A 17,507-nucleotide genomic window follows, 5' to 3' on the forward strand; every position below is an offset into this window, starting at 1 on the left:
CCCTGTATCCCAACCCTGCCTTTATGAGGTGAGCAACCAAGGACCCTAAAACAGCACTTCATAAAACAAGTTATATAAATATTCAGCGGGACTCTGGTTTGACAAATTAACCATACTTATTCCAAATGCTTACAAACACACAAGCCAGTGAAAAAAGGATGTTCTCTGAAGCTTTTGATCTGAAAAAGAATAGACCACCCCACTAAAAGCAGCATCTCAAAGTGTAAAGTGAGTATGTGTGTGTGTGTATATATATATATATATATATATATATATATATATATATATATATATATATATATATATATATATTATTATCTTACCAATATCAATATTCTCTCTCCCCAGAGACACTAGTGACAAGAACAGGATTTCTCTGTAAATACTCCTGCAAAACAGTAGTTAGTACAGTTAGTACAAAAACTAGACACACATTACCTCTGACAGTGTCGAACATGTTGCATTTCAGATCATCATACTGAATTTACCAATAACTGGTGATCATTATTTTTCTATGGGATCATCCAGCTGATATGTCCCCTAATAACTATCAGGTTATTATGGGAAATAAACACTCATTAACACCAGCAACAGAGTGTGATCCCAGCGTGTGCTGTCAAACTGAAAAGACTAAGCTCCCCACAAGCAACGCACAACTTTAGAACTCTGGCAAGAAAAAAATGCTCACCAGAGATTATAAAAAAAGACTGCATGAGGTAGCGTGTGATACATGAGAATTTAATGGCCACCCTCGGGTAGCATTAGATTCTTAAATAGCACACTACCCCATGCATTACTCTCTAATACAGACAGCATGACTTACAGTACAAAATGTGAGCTGTCAAGTTGAGAGATTCAAAACTATCCACAGGCCTCCATAGAACATAACTGGCATACACAACCTATTTGAAATCTCAAACTATTAAACTGCAAGTCAAAAGGTACATGAAAAACTATATATATATTTTAAAGATAATAAGACTGTGTGTCTTTTCATGGTGACTTTAAGCAACTTAAAAGGGGCTTTTTCTATAATATTCTTGTAATCCTCTTGACTCCAAACCAAGAGTTACACTACCTATGACTCCAGCTGCTTTTGTAATGAGCCAGCTGACACAATACCCAAGGCCCTGTACAGGTCAGTACCTGTTACCCACCTTTGGCGTTTATTGTCTGGGTGCTTCCTGATCTCCCTCAGGAGCAGGTTGATGGGTCCGTACACATCATTGGTCTGGATGTTTCGCACAATGGAGTTCAGCAGAGTCCTGCTTTCCTGGTGATCCACTGGGGAGAGCAAAGCTTTCCTTTCCACTGTTACAACATAACAAAAGTCAAGGTTAGAACGTCAACTTGACTAGGAGATCTCTGCCTAACATTAACATTTGTGTTTCTTCTTTTAAGACACCATATTACTTCAATCAGAAAATGAGGTGGTTAAGAGGATTGTGTTTTAAAGGTGTACAATACTGTATAAGGCAGGAAGTCTGTCTTTTGATAATGAGTGGTGGGGTGAATGGGAGGGGTGCACTGTATAATGTATTTAGCACCAAAAAGATTGAACTATTAATGTAAATAATTCAGAGTTCAATTTTATACAGTAAAACTGATAGAAATTCAGTTTTAAAATCGAGTAAAATGCAATTTAGTAATAATGGAATTTTAGTTTAGCATATTTTCTTTTCCCCACCTTTTCCAGGAATCCAGAAAACTTCCAATATACCTACATTTCCATTGACTAAACTGAACAGTCACCTGCTTCACAGCCAGTAAACCTCAGGAGGGGGAACTGGTTTTTCAATACAAGTGAATGAATGCATACGTAGAGAGCAGTTCATTTCGGTTTCACAGTGAATACATGTATTAAGTACAATTAGACAGGTGAAATAGAAAGCTCTTTGTATTTACAGAAGCTCCTCCAGCACAGGTACAGGGGCTCTCCAGACTCCTGGTGCAAGTTGATGTTGTCCCACAGCAGCTGCACGAATACCTGCTTGCTGTCCTGAGACAGCGATGTCTGTTGAAGCTGCCAAGAACAGAGGGAGAAAAGTCATTACTAAAAACCTGCAAGGTTTTGGTATGTGTAAAAATTTGCCATTAACTGATATATTTCCAACATTAGAAAATATAGTAAGCAAGACAAGTTCTTTAGCTCACACTGCCACCTTGTGGTACAGACCTCCAAGTGAAATATCAGGCTTCCACAAACACAAGCATTCCTTGGTGAAACTGTCATCTTAATGGAAGGAAGCAGTTCCTGTGACCTACTTTAAACCAGATTCAAATCTAGGTCTCCAGAGGTTTGAGGTTAGCTCATTAATCCAGTGCGTCCCACCACGTCTAGGAGCACAGGAAGCAGACGAAACTGTTTCACTCCAAAATAGGTAACACACTCAAACTGCATTACTGCATGTACTTGGTACTAACTTTGGAAACATCTGCTATCTGACATCACACACAGACACTAACTGACTGACTGACCTGCACCCCATTATTGCAGTGCTCGGATGTTAGGATGAGGCCAGGCAGGTTGCTGGGCAGATCAAGTCTCCTGAAGTACCAGACGAGGTTCCAGAAGATGATGGGGTGCTGGTTGATGAACTTGTGGGTGTAGATAACATGTTCTCCTTCATTCTCCAGCAGAGACTCTAGCTCTTTGCGCAGCACCAGAGGACTCAGGTAAGGGACTGACACTGGCATAGGATTGGGCCTAGCCAGGCTCAGAGGATCCTAGGAACAATGACACAATATACAGTGTGTAATTCACAAGGGTCCAAAAGTGTGTTGGTCTTGTTCTTATATGATCAGTCAACATTTTTAGATGTTTTTTGTTCCAATGTAACATGTAAGCAAATAAAAGAAGACTTGACAGCACTTAATTTAATTTAACATAATAACAAATAATGAACATCTGATGTAACAGGTTAGGTGTTCTCAAACAGTGAAATTACATACTCCAGTTTCATGTGAAGATTATTGAAGCCAGAATAAGAAGTACACTTACAAAAGTTTACTATGTTATTTTTGCACAGTATTATTGCAGTTTTACCATGCTTCCACCTCTCCACCCATGGCTATATCATGCATTTACTATAGTTTAGTCAGGTTTTCCATGTGTATTAATAAACTTTATAATACCTTGCTCTCCTTTACAATGCAATATGCTTTCACTATGATTTATTACACTTTGCTATGCATTTAATATGGTAAACCTTTATAAGGGAGGGACAGGTCATCACCATCCGATGTCATTTAACAAGACCAAGTCTTGTAAAGTAGCAGGAGGTTGCTGTCTGGGTCTGGTTGTTATTTTTTTCATATGGCTGTGCTATGGGGAGGTTGGAATTGTGTGTATGGCGAGTTACAGCCTTGTGGTTTAATACAGCAACTCACCACTGCCTCCTGCAGGCTGTTGGGAAGGCTGCTTGTTGAAACGCCATGAGAAGGCCGCTGGGGAAAGTCCATGTTCTGCAGGGGTCCCCCAACGCTGTTGCTTCGCGTCAAAGACGCCCCTCGTTTGTGTGGGAGTCTGTCGCTCAGCCCCAGTGGGTCAACCTGGCCTCCCTGTGTATTTTCACTGTTCAGTAAATCAGAATTTCTTATATAATATATATATATATATATATATATATATATATATTTTTTTTTTTTTTTTTTTTTTTTTTAAACTACAGATATGACCAAACGTTTTGCCTCACCTAGAATTTTAGGATGAGATTAACATAATTTAGGTCTTTATCATGTAATCAAAGAAATTACAAAATGATATCTCAAAAGACTACTGGAAGCAATAACGTGCAATGTTAGACTTGAAATGTCACATTTTTCAATTTTTGTATATGGAAAACTACAATGCACTATGCAATTCAACATGTTAACGTAACATTATACAGCGGGTTTCATTTGACTTTATAAAGCAAAATTAGTTCATTCTAAAGGGTGGTGCAAAACTTCTGGCCATAGCTGTAAGTCACTGTTTTTAACTAAATTGTATAATAAAGTATTATAATTGTCCCTTATATGGAAGATGTCTTTTTTTTTTTTTTTTTTTTTTTTTTTAAGGAGTGCACACTTAAGCCCGTGGTGACAAAAACGGAAAGAGGCAAATAAAGTGCATACATAAAAGGTACATAATATTTAATGCTTTGATAGGTCATTCAGTGTCACTTGGCAAGATGAGTCTGATGGTTCTGTGGGTTAGTTCTGGCTAAATAAAACAACAACAATAAAATGGTGAAGCCGAGTTCTAGAATACAACTAATAAACACAACTGCTGCCTGAGCCAATAAGCCATTTAGTGTTCCAAGGCCAATTTTTTCACTGCTTGTTAGTTACCTGTTCTTTTCCTCAGCATCCAACTCTGGAGCTGCTGAGGTGCTGGTTTGTGGCGAATCTGAAAAATTAATCAGCTCGGCTGCAGCAGGAGCTGTAGGGCCGGCTTTCTGCTCCACAAGGTCCGTTGTCATGGGAACATTAGTGCTGTGTATACTATCCCCAGACGTACTGGGCTTCAGGAAAAAGCTGCAACAAATGAAATATTAATAGGAGTTTTTAATAATAGCGCCTCATCACATCTTTTGCATGATGGCAATTATTTTCTCTTCAAATTGTTAAAACTGCACATTGTTCTGAAGTATGTCTGAATAGTAATTTAAAATGCGTGCAAAAAAAAAAAAAAAAACAGAACAGCACATGGCAACTTTGTCGCTGCACCGGCTTAAAGACTCCAGCAAGTATGAAACTGTTTGAGGAGTAAATCACCTGGCAGTGCCTCGGAGGTCTTTAAACTCAATGTTGAGCAGAGGAAGGAAAGTTATTTTACAGAAGGGGCATGTGGTGTTTAAATTGGAATCGTCTGCAGCCCATCCAGCCATAATTTCTTCATCATAAACCAGGGCTTCACACCCTCGGCACTGCGAGCAGCTGGACATTAACACCTAGAAAGGAGTAGGGGATGCATTAGCTTGCCTTGATTTTAAAATGGAGGATCTGAAGCAAAATGGGTCTGTATGCATTTGGTGTAATGTTGTGGAACATGACCCAGAAAGTTCAAAATCTCTTGGGGGTGGAAGGGTTCTCTCAGTATCCCTACCAAATACACACCACTACTTTTAAAAAAAAAAAAAAAAAAATATCAGGGAACTGTAATTAAACAAAAAAACATACAAAAGTCCTATACAAATTTAAAGGGTGGAAAACAGATCGGAATTTTCATGTAAAAAATCACAACACCCAAACTGTTTTTAAGTCTCACCTCCAGTGCACAGTTCTGATATATGCTTGAGGTACTGGCATGATGAGATGAACTAGGCTCAGATTTTTCAGATTCTGGTGCTTTCACACTTCTTGGGGTCATATCTACAAAATGAGAAAGCTACTTGAAAGCACTGCATGGCACACACCAACAACAAGCACGGCACTCAGTAAACCATAACGGAATTCTTATGGATAAAAAGCTTGGCAGCCATAATATACCAAACTTGTTAAAACTAATTTTTATATATTACAAAGAAACGTTTAGAAATGATGCATACAAACAAGTTACACAATACGTTCACATTTCTACTTTGGTTAAAAAACGATTTTAAAAACACTTAACTTTTTTTAACATAGTGTTGCATGACATGTATTTCTACGGCAGATAAAACACTTCACCCACAAACTGTTTACTAAACAGTAACAAGCAAATTGTAGGCATTAATTGCTTTCACATAGCTGTGTGTTTAGCTGCCGCGCTGAAAAATTGAAAAAGCAGTTAACATTCAGCACTGGATTCAGCCATGCAAAATATAATTGCTGTTTATTTATTCATAGCTAACTGTGTAAACAATATTTTATTAGTAACAGTACTGTAAGTAGAGAGAATGTTAAAAAACAGTGGCTGAAATATTTCTTCACAACCCTTTGGATGGCACTGCTCTGACTGTGGTCTCTTTAGTGTGGTGGACTGTGTGGAGGCTTACAGGCAGAGTGCTGCAGTCTCCCAGTGTCGCTGCTGCTGCTGCTGCCCAGGCTTGTGCTGCTCTGAGTCAGGCTATTCGAGGCTAGGCCAGGAACTGCTGCCCTGGAGCTTGGGCTCTCTCCTCCCCCTCCCAGAAGATGGTCTTCCAAACTGACAAGGAAGCTGTTATCACTGCGGGAATTCTCATCCTTTAAAAAACACAATTTAAAAAAAAATGTAATAAATTAAAACTTGCAAATGGATTAAATGTGACAGAATGAACAAATGAAAAAAAAAAATTAATGAATGTGTAACAGGATAACAAAATATGACATGGTAAGTATGTTTATGTATGTTGAGGTGGGAGTTGTTGGTGTTATTCCATCACGTAGAGAGACTTTGCTTGAAAGCCTTCCTTTTAAAAGGAGTTCTTGTCTACGTTTGAAAGAGAATTTCAACATTTTGCTTTTTAGGAAAGGCCAAATCTCAAATGTGCACGTCTCATTTATTTTAGAAAGGGGGTTCCATGTTAAAAATATAAAATCTTCAAAATCATTGGTCATTAAAACCAAAAGCAGTCTGATTAGAAGATTTTCTGGACAATCAACCCACATTCCTAAGGTAACTATTATTAGGTTTACCTACTTGATGGGCATCTTTGGTCTGTAAAAACTAACACCATTTATTTATTTTTAATGAAATTGAAAAAAATATATTGGTAGGATTTTAGGCAGCGTCAAAAAACAATTGAAATTAGAACTACATCAGCTACTTATCATGCAATGAACATTTACTTGATATTTCATCAAGATACTCCCTTCTTAAATAGCTGTTGTAATTATGCTCTCAGAATCTCTACATTTTTTTTATTAGTCAGAGGCACTACTGACAGCACATTAACGATAAGCCACAGACTTTGAAACAGCATCCTGGCTCCGGTCTTGATAAGTGGTAAGCCTGCTCTGTAATGACGGAATAGATCATGTTTCTTTTTCTTTTCTTTTTTTTTTTTGGTGTATGAGCTACATTAGTTGTATGGGGGGGGACGACAAAAACAATGCAGTTCTTTTATGTCTCTAAGACTTACACCTTTTCTACATAAGTACTCAATAGTAGTCTTACTTTTTTTAAACAAAATCCCCCTTAAACATATTTCCCTAATAAATAATTCAAGCAGAGAGATACCAGTAAAAAGGTATAGTTGGAACAAATGGCCTACTCCTGCTAAAAAGGAGACAATGCAACGACTAACCTCATCATCTGAATAACTATAGGCCGACGCCACGGCTCCCCACACTTTGCTTGCCACATTAGCAGCTTGTTTCATGCTTGACTTGAGAACATCCATTTTGGGTCCAGAGAGCAGGTTGTCCATCTTTATGCCAGATATACTGTTCATAACAGAGCCAAGAGAGCCATGCTGGGAGGAGCGCACCAGAGCACTCAGGGAACTGGAGCGCAGATTCTGGGCCCGGGTAGGCGTCTGTTTGGAGGTCTTGGGCTTCCCGGTAGAGGTTTTGGACTGTGTCACGGCCGGGCTGTGCTTGGGTGTGACAGCGGCTGTCTGCGGGACAGCATCAACAGGCAGACTGGACCTGCGCTCAAGGACTGCTGTTCCTGAATGGGCATCCTCCTCTTTCACCTCCCCCTTGTGGAGCTCCATGCTGGTGGACTTGACTCCCAAGGGGCTCTTGAGGTTCATGTACATCTCTATCTCATCAGCAAGGTTTCTAGAGACCATAACAGGGACAATCTTCTCCTCGCTCTGGACAGACATAGACTCCACACTCTCTGACCACAGCAGAGACAAAGGGTCAGCTCCCTCCTTCACATCCTCCCTCTCAACAGGCTTTAAATGCAAGCTATTTCTCTTTGATGGGTCTTCTACTCCATCCCGGAGCTTGCTCCTGAGCACCGCCATCTTTCCCATGTCCACCAGGGGGCTTGTCGCACTGTCTACCACATTACTCTCCACGTGGTTCTCTGAAAGTTCTAACAGCTTAAAAGGCATGTTGCTCTCTGAAACCTCCGGGAGTTTGTCGAACAAAGTCCTTATGTCATTCTCCTGCTCCCCTTCTATTCCTTCGAAGGACAGCTCTCTTTTGGCTTTGGTGCCAGTATCTGCAGATGGCGGGGTTTTGGTGCTGGACAGGGCTGCGGCCAGGATTTTGGCATCGGCACCCATCTTGATGGCTATCTGGTCAGAGGTCATGTCCAGGCTCCCCTTCTTCAGCAGCATGCCTGCCCGGCTGTCTGCGCTGAAGCTACAGCTCCGCTCTGCAAAAGCTTTCTGCCGCTGCTGCTGCTGCTGCTGCTTGCCCTACATTGCTGGGGCTGCGGGGGATCTTTGGTGCACCCTCTTCTACAACAACTGAATCCTCAATGGCACCTGGGGAAGTGAACAGCAGCCCTGTGGTATTACCAGACAAATCAAATGGAAAAGAACGTGCTGTAGTCACACAATCATAACAGTACATCTACATTAAAAAAGATACATCATTAACCAACATTATCAATATGCTAAACCAGACAAAATATTTGTTAGGTTATTTATTTTTAAACTTTTTTGTAGAAACTGTAACTAAAATGGGAAAGCAACTAAAAACACACAAGACATTCTCAAATGGTAACATAATCCCTCATTAAGGCAACAAAAATGCTTTGCTGGAAATTAAAAAAAAAAAATATAATGTTTCTATTAAAACAAATTCTGAAAATGTAAAGGACGAGTTCATTTTGAACAGCTTTCCTCATTATTCAGTTTCTGGGCGTTTTGATTAAGTTGGAGCGTAAAGCACAAGAAACTTTTTTTTAACAGATTGCAAGTAAAAGCTGCATATAGATATATATATATATAATATAATCTATATATCTGTATATATATATTATATATATCTATATATATATCAAATTTAATGCAGGTAACCTCAAATCATTGAATAAATTCTACACATATTGATGTTTTAGAAATTTTAAATGCGCTTTCATTTTCTGTTTGTGTTGTTTGTTTATTGTGTGCCTTTGCATTTCTACCTTCAACAAAAACTTGTGTCAGTACTCAGCGGGTACTTCCTGAAATACTGTATGCATTACAGGAAAGGTGCTGCATGTGTCTTTAAAACAAAGGCCAGAGTGGGAACCGAAACAAAGCCACAGTAAAAACAAAGATGATATAAATTATGCACTAGATAGTCATTACAAGGATATGCACATCTATATATACCACTGCATAATATATCAAACACGTTGTATTTTTAGATTTTTTCTAATGAAATGCTGGTTCATTTGTTGCTCTGAATGGATTGTTATTGAACACCCATACCACTCCATGAGGTTTACAGAGGTCAGAAATTCTCCACTTTGATGCATGTGTATAATTTATATATCTTCTCAAAATGAGCCTGCAACACATTCAAACTGTGAAAAGCTACAGGAACAGCAAATTTCTAATGCAGTTTCCAGGACAATATATAAAATACTGCTATCGCAGACTAGTACATTGGTACAAGTTTAGGAATTAAATCACATGCCCAGTTTTGCCAGTACCTCACTTTTTTGTGACAGGTCAAAAAAGAAAACAGCTTATTAGAATGCAAAATACCAAAGCACAACCATTACAGGAACTGGACTTTTACAAAATCTTTCTACCTGCCCATCCAGCGGGACTATGTTGGTATAAAGATCAAAATATTTTCTTACTGCACTTATATAACAAATTATATCAACGTAGAATATATATACATCATTTACAGCATGACGAGACTTGAGCCATGCAGCGTGTGCGCATGCTCAGTGTCGAACCGCAGTACCTGTCGTGGTCACCCTGACTGAGTCTGGCGTTTTTGTGTTTTTTTATTTTTATTTGCCGTTAACAATGTCTGATAAGAGCAATTGACTCAAAATGAAACATAAGCTGTGAACTCTGAAAGTATTTCCTGCTAGGAGTACAGCATACACACACTGAATACGTCATTGGAAAGCCCCGAGTCTGTACTTTTAAACAAGCCAGGTAGGAAAATGAAGACCAAAGAGCATTCTACAGAAGTTAGAGAAAAAGTAATACAAATGCATAGATTAGGGAAAGGGTACAAAATAATATCCAAGTATTTGGATATCCCAGTGAGCACAGTTGGATCAATAATCAGGAAGTGGAAGCTGCATCACACCACCCAGGCACTGCCAAGAAAAGGCCATCCCTCAAAACTCTGCGCTCAAACAAGAAGGAGACTTGTGAGAGAAGCCACAGAGAGGCCAACAATCACTTTAAAGGAGCTACAGAGTCCAGTGGCTGGGAGTGGAGTAATGGTGCACCAGTCAACCATATCAAGAGCTCTGCATAACACTGGCCTGTATGGGACGGTGGAAAGATAGAAGCTGTTACTCAAAAAGTACCATCTGAAAGCACGTCTGGAGTTTGCCAGAAAGCATGACAGTGACCCAGCTGCGATGTGGGAAAAGGTTTTGTGGTCAGATGAGACCAAGATAGAGCTTTTTGGACAAAACTCAAAGCGCTATGTGTGACGCAAACTAACACTGCCCATGCCTCAAGACACACCACCCCTACAGTGAAGTATGGTAGTGGCAGCATCATGCTGTGGGGATGCTTCTCATCAGCAGGGACTGGGCATCTTGTCAAAATTGAAGGAAGAATGGATGGAGCAAAATACAGGAAAATACTGCAACAGAATCTGCTTCAGTCCGCTAAAAAACTGCAGCTTGGGAGGAAATTCACTTTTCAGCAGGACAATGATCCCAACCACAAGGCCAAAGCAACACTGGAATGGCTCAAGAACAAAAAGGTGAATGTCCTACAGTGGCCCAGTCAAAGTCCTGATCTCAATCCCACTGAGAATCTGTGGCAATATTTTTAAATTGTCCACAATCGTCGTCCAACCAACCTGAACAACCTGGAGCAAATCTACCAAGAAGAATGGGCCAAAATCACTCCGACACTGTGTGCAAAGCTGGTACGTACTTACCCCAAAAGACTTAAAGCTGTTATTGCAGAGAAAGGTGGCTCTACCAAATATTAATGTGTGGGGGTTGAATACTTATGCAAGCAAGATATTTCAGTTTTTTATTTTTCTTAAATATTTGCCAACATAAAACCAATGTCACCTTACAATAATTGATTTTGAGTTGAAGTGTTTTAAAATAAAATATTGAACAGAACGAAACTTCAGTGTATCATTTGTAATTCAGTAACATGAGAGAATTGCTCAGGGGTCTGAATACTTTTGCAAGGCACTGTACACACACACACACACACACTGCTCCCTCGCTATAAGGCTCTCGGCTATAACGCGCCTCGGATATAACAGTCCTATAGCATGTCCTCCAATTCCCTATACTAGTGATTCATGCACTATTTCTACAGTTGTTCAAACTGTAAAACAACTTCTCAGTCTAACTTCCGTGTCTGTCTCTCCCTTTTGATACAGTATCTGAACCGAAGAAACGCTGTGCTGGTACTTTATAACACAGACACCTTATTCAGCATTCGTTTTATAACAAAATAAATATTAGGCCAATTACGCGGTTATCTTTCCTAACATATATACTTTTTTGCTGCGAGAGGAGCTGTGGCTGCCTCTGGGAGACGAGACGCTTAAGCCCAACTGCGGCAGCCGAACCAGGGGCGAGCCCATTCCCTCTTCCACCTCCCCCAACTCGCTCTCCTTCTCGCACTTGGTTTGCTTGTCTGTCGTTTCAAACCGAACTCCCGACCGCCGTTTAGCCAAGCTACTTATAGTTTAAAAACTGCTAATTAATATCTTCCAGGAGTGGGAATGTTACCTTTTTTTTTTTTGTAAAAAATATAGCACTAGAAATATTTCACTATATGTGCATTATAGAGAGGGAGTTATTAATTTTGTATGTTAGTCAGATGTGTGTTGTGTCTTGCTCCGCCCCCTCCCCCTCCCGTTTATAACACTCTGCGGTTACAGCTCATATTGTGTGTTCCTCAAGACCCGTGTTATAGCGAGGGAGCATTGTATATGGGACGTAGGCTAGATAAGCCAAATTGTCTTTATACTAGTAAGCACCAGGCGTATCTACAGCACTCCAGTGCCAGCAAAACAAAAGGAAACCTGACATGGCACTGGTTCTTACTTCTATAAAGACACAGCTCTAGCCTAAACAACATGTATCTATGATAGGCAACTAGACAGGCATAGCTCAGCACAGCACCCAGGTCAACGCTCATGTAGTCTAAAGCCTAGAGGAACAGCAACAGTATTTCCATGGTGATCATGCAGTAATGCTCTTTGGTGCTTCAAACAGCTTGGTTTAAAAGTACTGTAAAGGTTCAAATGGAGCACACAGTGAACACTATCTTGTATTTAGACTTCCGATGCCTTAGTTAAATTACACACTTCAGCTAAGTTTGGGAACCTTAGATTAATACATTAAGACTTTAACATCAGATTTACACCCTAAATGATTTCTAATTTAATAATATTTTATTTGTTCTTAACATTTAGTCTACTATGTATAACTCGATTGACTTATTTATCATTATTTTGCTTATACTGTATCTTCGTGTTTTACTTCTAAAACATAAAAACACAAAAATTAGAATTCCTACAGACTTTCATAAGACACACATACACACTCCTCTGCATGCACATGTGATGTATCAGAAGGCTCATTGTAAACATTATCATCCCGCTTGGCTTTGGTTTTACTGGGCGGGCCTATCTCTAGCAGATCTGCAGTGACCACAGCCTTTCTCAGCTCATCCTTGGAACCATATCCCTGGTCAGACTGACCCCCTGATTTATGGAAAACACAAGGATCAGTTGAGCGCCTCTCAAATAACTATATGTAATTTATTTAATCATTATCGATTAAAACACAATTTTACATTGGCAGTCATGAATATTACATTACCTGCCATTTTCCAGGAACAGCAAGCACTTGGGTTTGTTGTTTTTTTTTTTTTTTTTTTTTTGAACAAAATATGAACTTTTAAAATGTTATCATATTGTCTCCATTCCATGTTATGGCTATGAAGGACCAAGCAGTAAGTGGCTTAATGTATCTAATAAAAGTAATCTGATAGAAACGCTTTTTGAAAGTTGTCCAATAAGATTATAAAGTGAATGCATTAAACCTGTTACTTCTCTATTGCTTGTTCAATACATTTAAGACTAATAACACGACCGTCCAATTTATGAGTGACTAAAAAACACAAGGTGATTTATGGCCCCCACTCTTTAATCCCCTTATACAAGAAGCAGCACATCACCAGATGCATGTCTACTTGTATAAAAAAAAAAAAAAAAAAAAAAAAAAAAAAAAAAAAACCAAATGACTTGCTATGAACTCTTCACTGCTCCTATTTATGGATACAAGGACATTACCCTGTCAGTGTTCTGTAGAAGGCAATACATTTTATTTTTCAGCTATATTAAATGTGGTTAAAAGCACAATTATGGGCTCCCGAGTGGTACATCTAGTTAAATCGCTCTGCGTGAGTCCAGGATGCGCCCTATAGCCTGGACGTCGCAGGTTTTAGTCTGGGCTATTCTACAGCCGACCATAGACGGGAGTTCCCAGGAGGCGGCGCTCAATTGGCTGGGAAGGTTTAGGTCGGCCAGGGTGTCCTCGGCTCACCGCGCACCAGCGACCCCTGTAGTCTGGCTGGGCGCCTGCGGGCTTGCCTGTTAGCTGCCATTGAACAAAACCTCAAAATTTGGTAACTTGGGGATTAAATGATTAAGAAAGCTCACTTCAAGGATCAGATAGCAGGGACAAGCTGCCACAAACAGAAATGACTAAACAGCTATTTCCAGGAATTATAATATCAACAATAAGGATTTGTATGTATGGTGTAGATGACTTATAGAACTACTATGATGTTTTTGTTCCTGTTTTGCAATACAGGAGACTAGCTAATCCTAGCTAATTAAAACAAAGAGTGTTTTAAACAGATTTTTGATGACATGTACATTAACAATTAAAAACACAAAAAGAAAGACTAGAAAGTTTAGTACACTGCAAATTATGATCAGTGCTTTGAACAAAATCACTAATCTTGGTATGTTCCAGACCTAGTTTACTGGCGTTGTAAAATATATGTTCCATCATATCCTACTAATGTGTTGCCAACTAAACAGCCCATTCATTCCATCTCACAACAAGTAATACAAAGGAATTGCTCAGATCATGGTTAGTATAGCAAAACTAGCATATTGTATTATGTATTATTTTGTGACTTGTTAAACCTCTACAGCTATACCAGTAACTCCTAATGCTGTTTTAAAAATAGACACACGCATTTACTAGAGATACAGGTTCCATTGTGGGACAAAACCTTTTTTTCTCCCATCATCCAGTGCGAGTTAGCAGTACATAAAAAGATGTCCAAGTTTAGAAACAACTTTTAATGGAATGCATACAATCAGGTTTTAAAAACAACTAACTGCATTACCACAACCTGACACCAAGTGGCACCATCACTGACAAAAAAGTGAAGCGCAGAGGAAACTTTTTAGCAAACAGGTCTAAAGCAGGGGTCCAAGGTTGGCATACCACTGTTTCACTTGTGATAAATACTGTTCATATCCAATAAAACATGACTGGATACACCCTACCTTGCCCAAAAGTAATATTCAGTTCCCTTGCCATACAAAAGTGATCTCAATACCAGCTAACTGGCTTGCAAATCATTGAAAGCAATATCCCAGTGGACATACTGTATTTAGCATAAATAACTTCAAATTAAATGAAGAAAGCTAGCACATGATGGCTTTAAGATACATGGAACAATGACATGCAATCCTTGGAATACACCATGACACAGAAACTGCAAGAGGGCCATTACCTGAAAAACTTCCACTCAAGAGCAGAACAAAACACTCCCCTCCCATCCAAAGCTTCATTTCACACACGTCTTTGTGACAGCCAAGGACACATGCAGCACTAAAAGAGACAGCACAGAGAGCAGAAGCAGAAACACAAAAGCAGAGAGGGACACTTTAGTAACAGACAAAGGAAATAGTGGAAAAGAAAAGCAGAAAGAAGCTGGGCCAAATAAGTAGATGTAAATAAAGACGATATCACAGGCATGAAACACTGAAAAAAGGCATCTTAGACATTTTACTAAGTTTTTTTTTTTTGGTATCACTACATAATCTACTGCAGAGAATTTCAGTTGGGATCTATGAAATTGTGGTTTCTAGTTGGATACCGCCCTCTAGTGTGCAAAATATGCAAGACAGGTTAAACACCATGTCATATTGACCTCAAATATGGCGTGCAGCATAGTGTGCTAGACTGTTTTTATATCTGGCCATGGCTACCACTCTAGTTATGCAAAACATACAAGATACCACAGTCCCAGAACACTGTCACACCTACTGTATACTAAGCTTGGTTTATTTGAACACGTAATGAGTTTCAATTATTGTACACCTTATGCTTGTCAACCATATTTGGATTATTTCAGGGTCTGTGAAACAAGCCGGTAATGTATTTTTTTTTACAGTGTCTGAAACAGTTTACGTTGAACAATTGAATAAATGATTTCTAATATGGCTTGTTTTCACACCAAGTAGTAACATTTCAAACAGCTTTCTTTTAGTTTGAACCATTAAGATACAGGTCACAGAAAACAGTTGCCGTTTCGACAGTACCATTTTCTTTGTTCGATGCTTGAGAAAGATGCTGAATTGAAGCACAGAAATAGAAATAAGACTCATGTTGCACAGCAGTTTCACATATTTCAGGTTTGACTTGATTAGTTCCAGTGTATAGTTAACAAGCTCAGATGTGTCATATTAAACTCATAGTGAAACCAGGAATGGATCAAACTGCTGTGGATTTATTCCATTCCTGTAGCAGCCTGAAGCTTGGAGGGACTGCTCTCTAGGGGTTAACAAGCAGTTCAGTCTACATACTTCTAATCATTAGCCCTTATCAATTCCTCAATGTTACGTGCCATAGGTTGAATGAAAAAAATAAATAAATAAATCGTTGGCAAAAAAAAAGAAACAACCAAAGCAGTTTTTTTCTTATTGACTGTACAGACTGCAGTGTTATGAACACCTTAATAAGCCATGTACCACAAGCTATGTAACCACTATGTTAGGTGTGCAACATGCACCGATCTAGCTCCAGTTCAATATATTTAAGGCAATATCCTCTTTTGTTTTGTATCATCAACGTATCCTGAAGTGATTCCTTACAACCACGGAAACACAATTTTTAATGAGGATGTTACTGAATATATTCTCACTGTATAACAGCTGCAGAATACTGACATGTCACAGGTAGAAGTCGTCACAGCTGAGGTTACTGAGCTTAACAAGGGAGACCACAATACAGGTGTCTTGAAGCAAATTTAAGGCTTTGACTGCTACTCAATGAGAAAAGAATTTCCATCCCTACATGCAACAGCATTGGCTATACTGGTCACTGTATATTTTATTACATGTACGTTTAAGTGGTGCATCCAGTAAAGGCGCTCTGTGTGGAGTGTAGGATGCACCCTATAGCCTGGAGATCGCAGGTACAAATCCAGGCTATGTCATTGTTGACCGTGACCAGGGGTTCCTAGGGAGCGCCATGCGGGTACCAGCGACCCCTGTGGCTGACAGGGTGCCTGCAGTTCTGCAGTGGAGCCATTCAGATCTGTGTTGTCCTCAGGCACTATAGGTCTAATGGCTTCGCAGTGTGAAAAATGCCGGCTTGGCAGGAACACGTTTCGGAGGATGCGTGTTTCAGCCTCCGTTTCCCGATTCGCTGGGGGATTGTGAACCGGGATAAAAATTAATAATTGGGCATTCCAAATTGGGGAGAAAACTGGGGAAAGAACCATTGGCGACAACTAAATTTATATAAATAAATAAATACATACATACTGATCGCTCTCATTTTGAATGTACGCTGTGGCAGGGACTGTGTGTTCCTAACATTTTTACAGTCAAAGCAACATGTATCAAATGCATATTTTTATATATATATATATACATATACACACACACACACACACACACACACACAATATCTTCAATAATTTGTTACTAACCCACAAGTTTTTAAAACAGCCGTGAAGCATCATTTAAACACCACACAATTGCAAGCTCCTAGTAAATGTTAGTGGATGCAGCAGTACCTGTGCTGCAGTGTTTGTCAGTGGAGTCGAGGATGATTAGGTTCCTCACAAAGAGAGTGTGTTCTCCGCTGTTTGTGTCGTTCGAGCTGTCCACACTGCCGTGGCTCACTGTGTCACCATCGCTCCCACCTGCAGTGCCAACCGGGGCTGCACAGAAACAGAGGAGGTTAGGATGCACACAGGCTTTCTAAACAGTTGTCAGTGACTCATTAAAATATTTTGGCAGCAAATACAATGGCTAAAATATTGTTATTCAACAGCAACTGCCAACAGATTAGAGAGCTAGTCAATATTTGTTGCCATACATTGTTAGAAATATTTGTTACACGTTTTAAAAACTAAAAGGAGGCCTACAGGAGTGAGTTATGAAACCTTCATTATTATTATTTATTATTACTATTGTCTACTTGGTTGTACGTTATAAAAGGATGTTTGTTTTGAGCTCCT

General features: G+C 39.4%; 1 protein-coding gene across 1 annotated transcript in view; it reads right to left on the reverse strand.

Annotated features, from left to right (window-relative positions):
• LOC121296533 (DENN domain-containing protein 4C-like) overlaps nucleotides 1-17,507 on the reverse strand; it is a 62,209-nt gene that overhangs the window by 3,109 nt on the left and 41,593 nt on the right. The window contains 12 exon segments of the mRNA XM_041222212.1: nucleotides 324-388; nucleotides 1,158-1,311; nucleotides 1,906-2,023; nucleotides 2,479-2,727; nucleotides 3,391-3,574; nucleotides 4,333-4,518; nucleotides 4,759-4,934; nucleotides 5,252-5,355; nucleotides 5,961-6,147; nucleotides 7,191-8,234; nucleotides 8,236-8,348; nucleotides 17,061-17,207. Of these exon segments, the coding sequence (XP_041078146.1) occupies nucleotides 324-388; nucleotides 1,158-1,311; nucleotides 1,906-2,023; nucleotides 2,479-2,727; nucleotides 3,391-3,574; nucleotides 4,333-4,518; nucleotides 4,759-4,934; nucleotides 5,252-5,355; nucleotides 5,961-6,147; nucleotides 7,191-8,234; nucleotides 8,236-8,348; nucleotides 17,061-17,207 (2,727 nt within the window).

This window comes from Polyodon spathula, chromosome 2, assembly GCF_017654505.1.
Source record: "Polyodon spathula isolate WHYD16114869_AA chromosome 2, ASM1765450v1, whole genome shotgun sequence".
NCBI lineage: Eukaryota > Metazoa > Chordata > Actinopteri > Acipenseriformes > Polyodontidae > Polyodon > Polyodon spathula.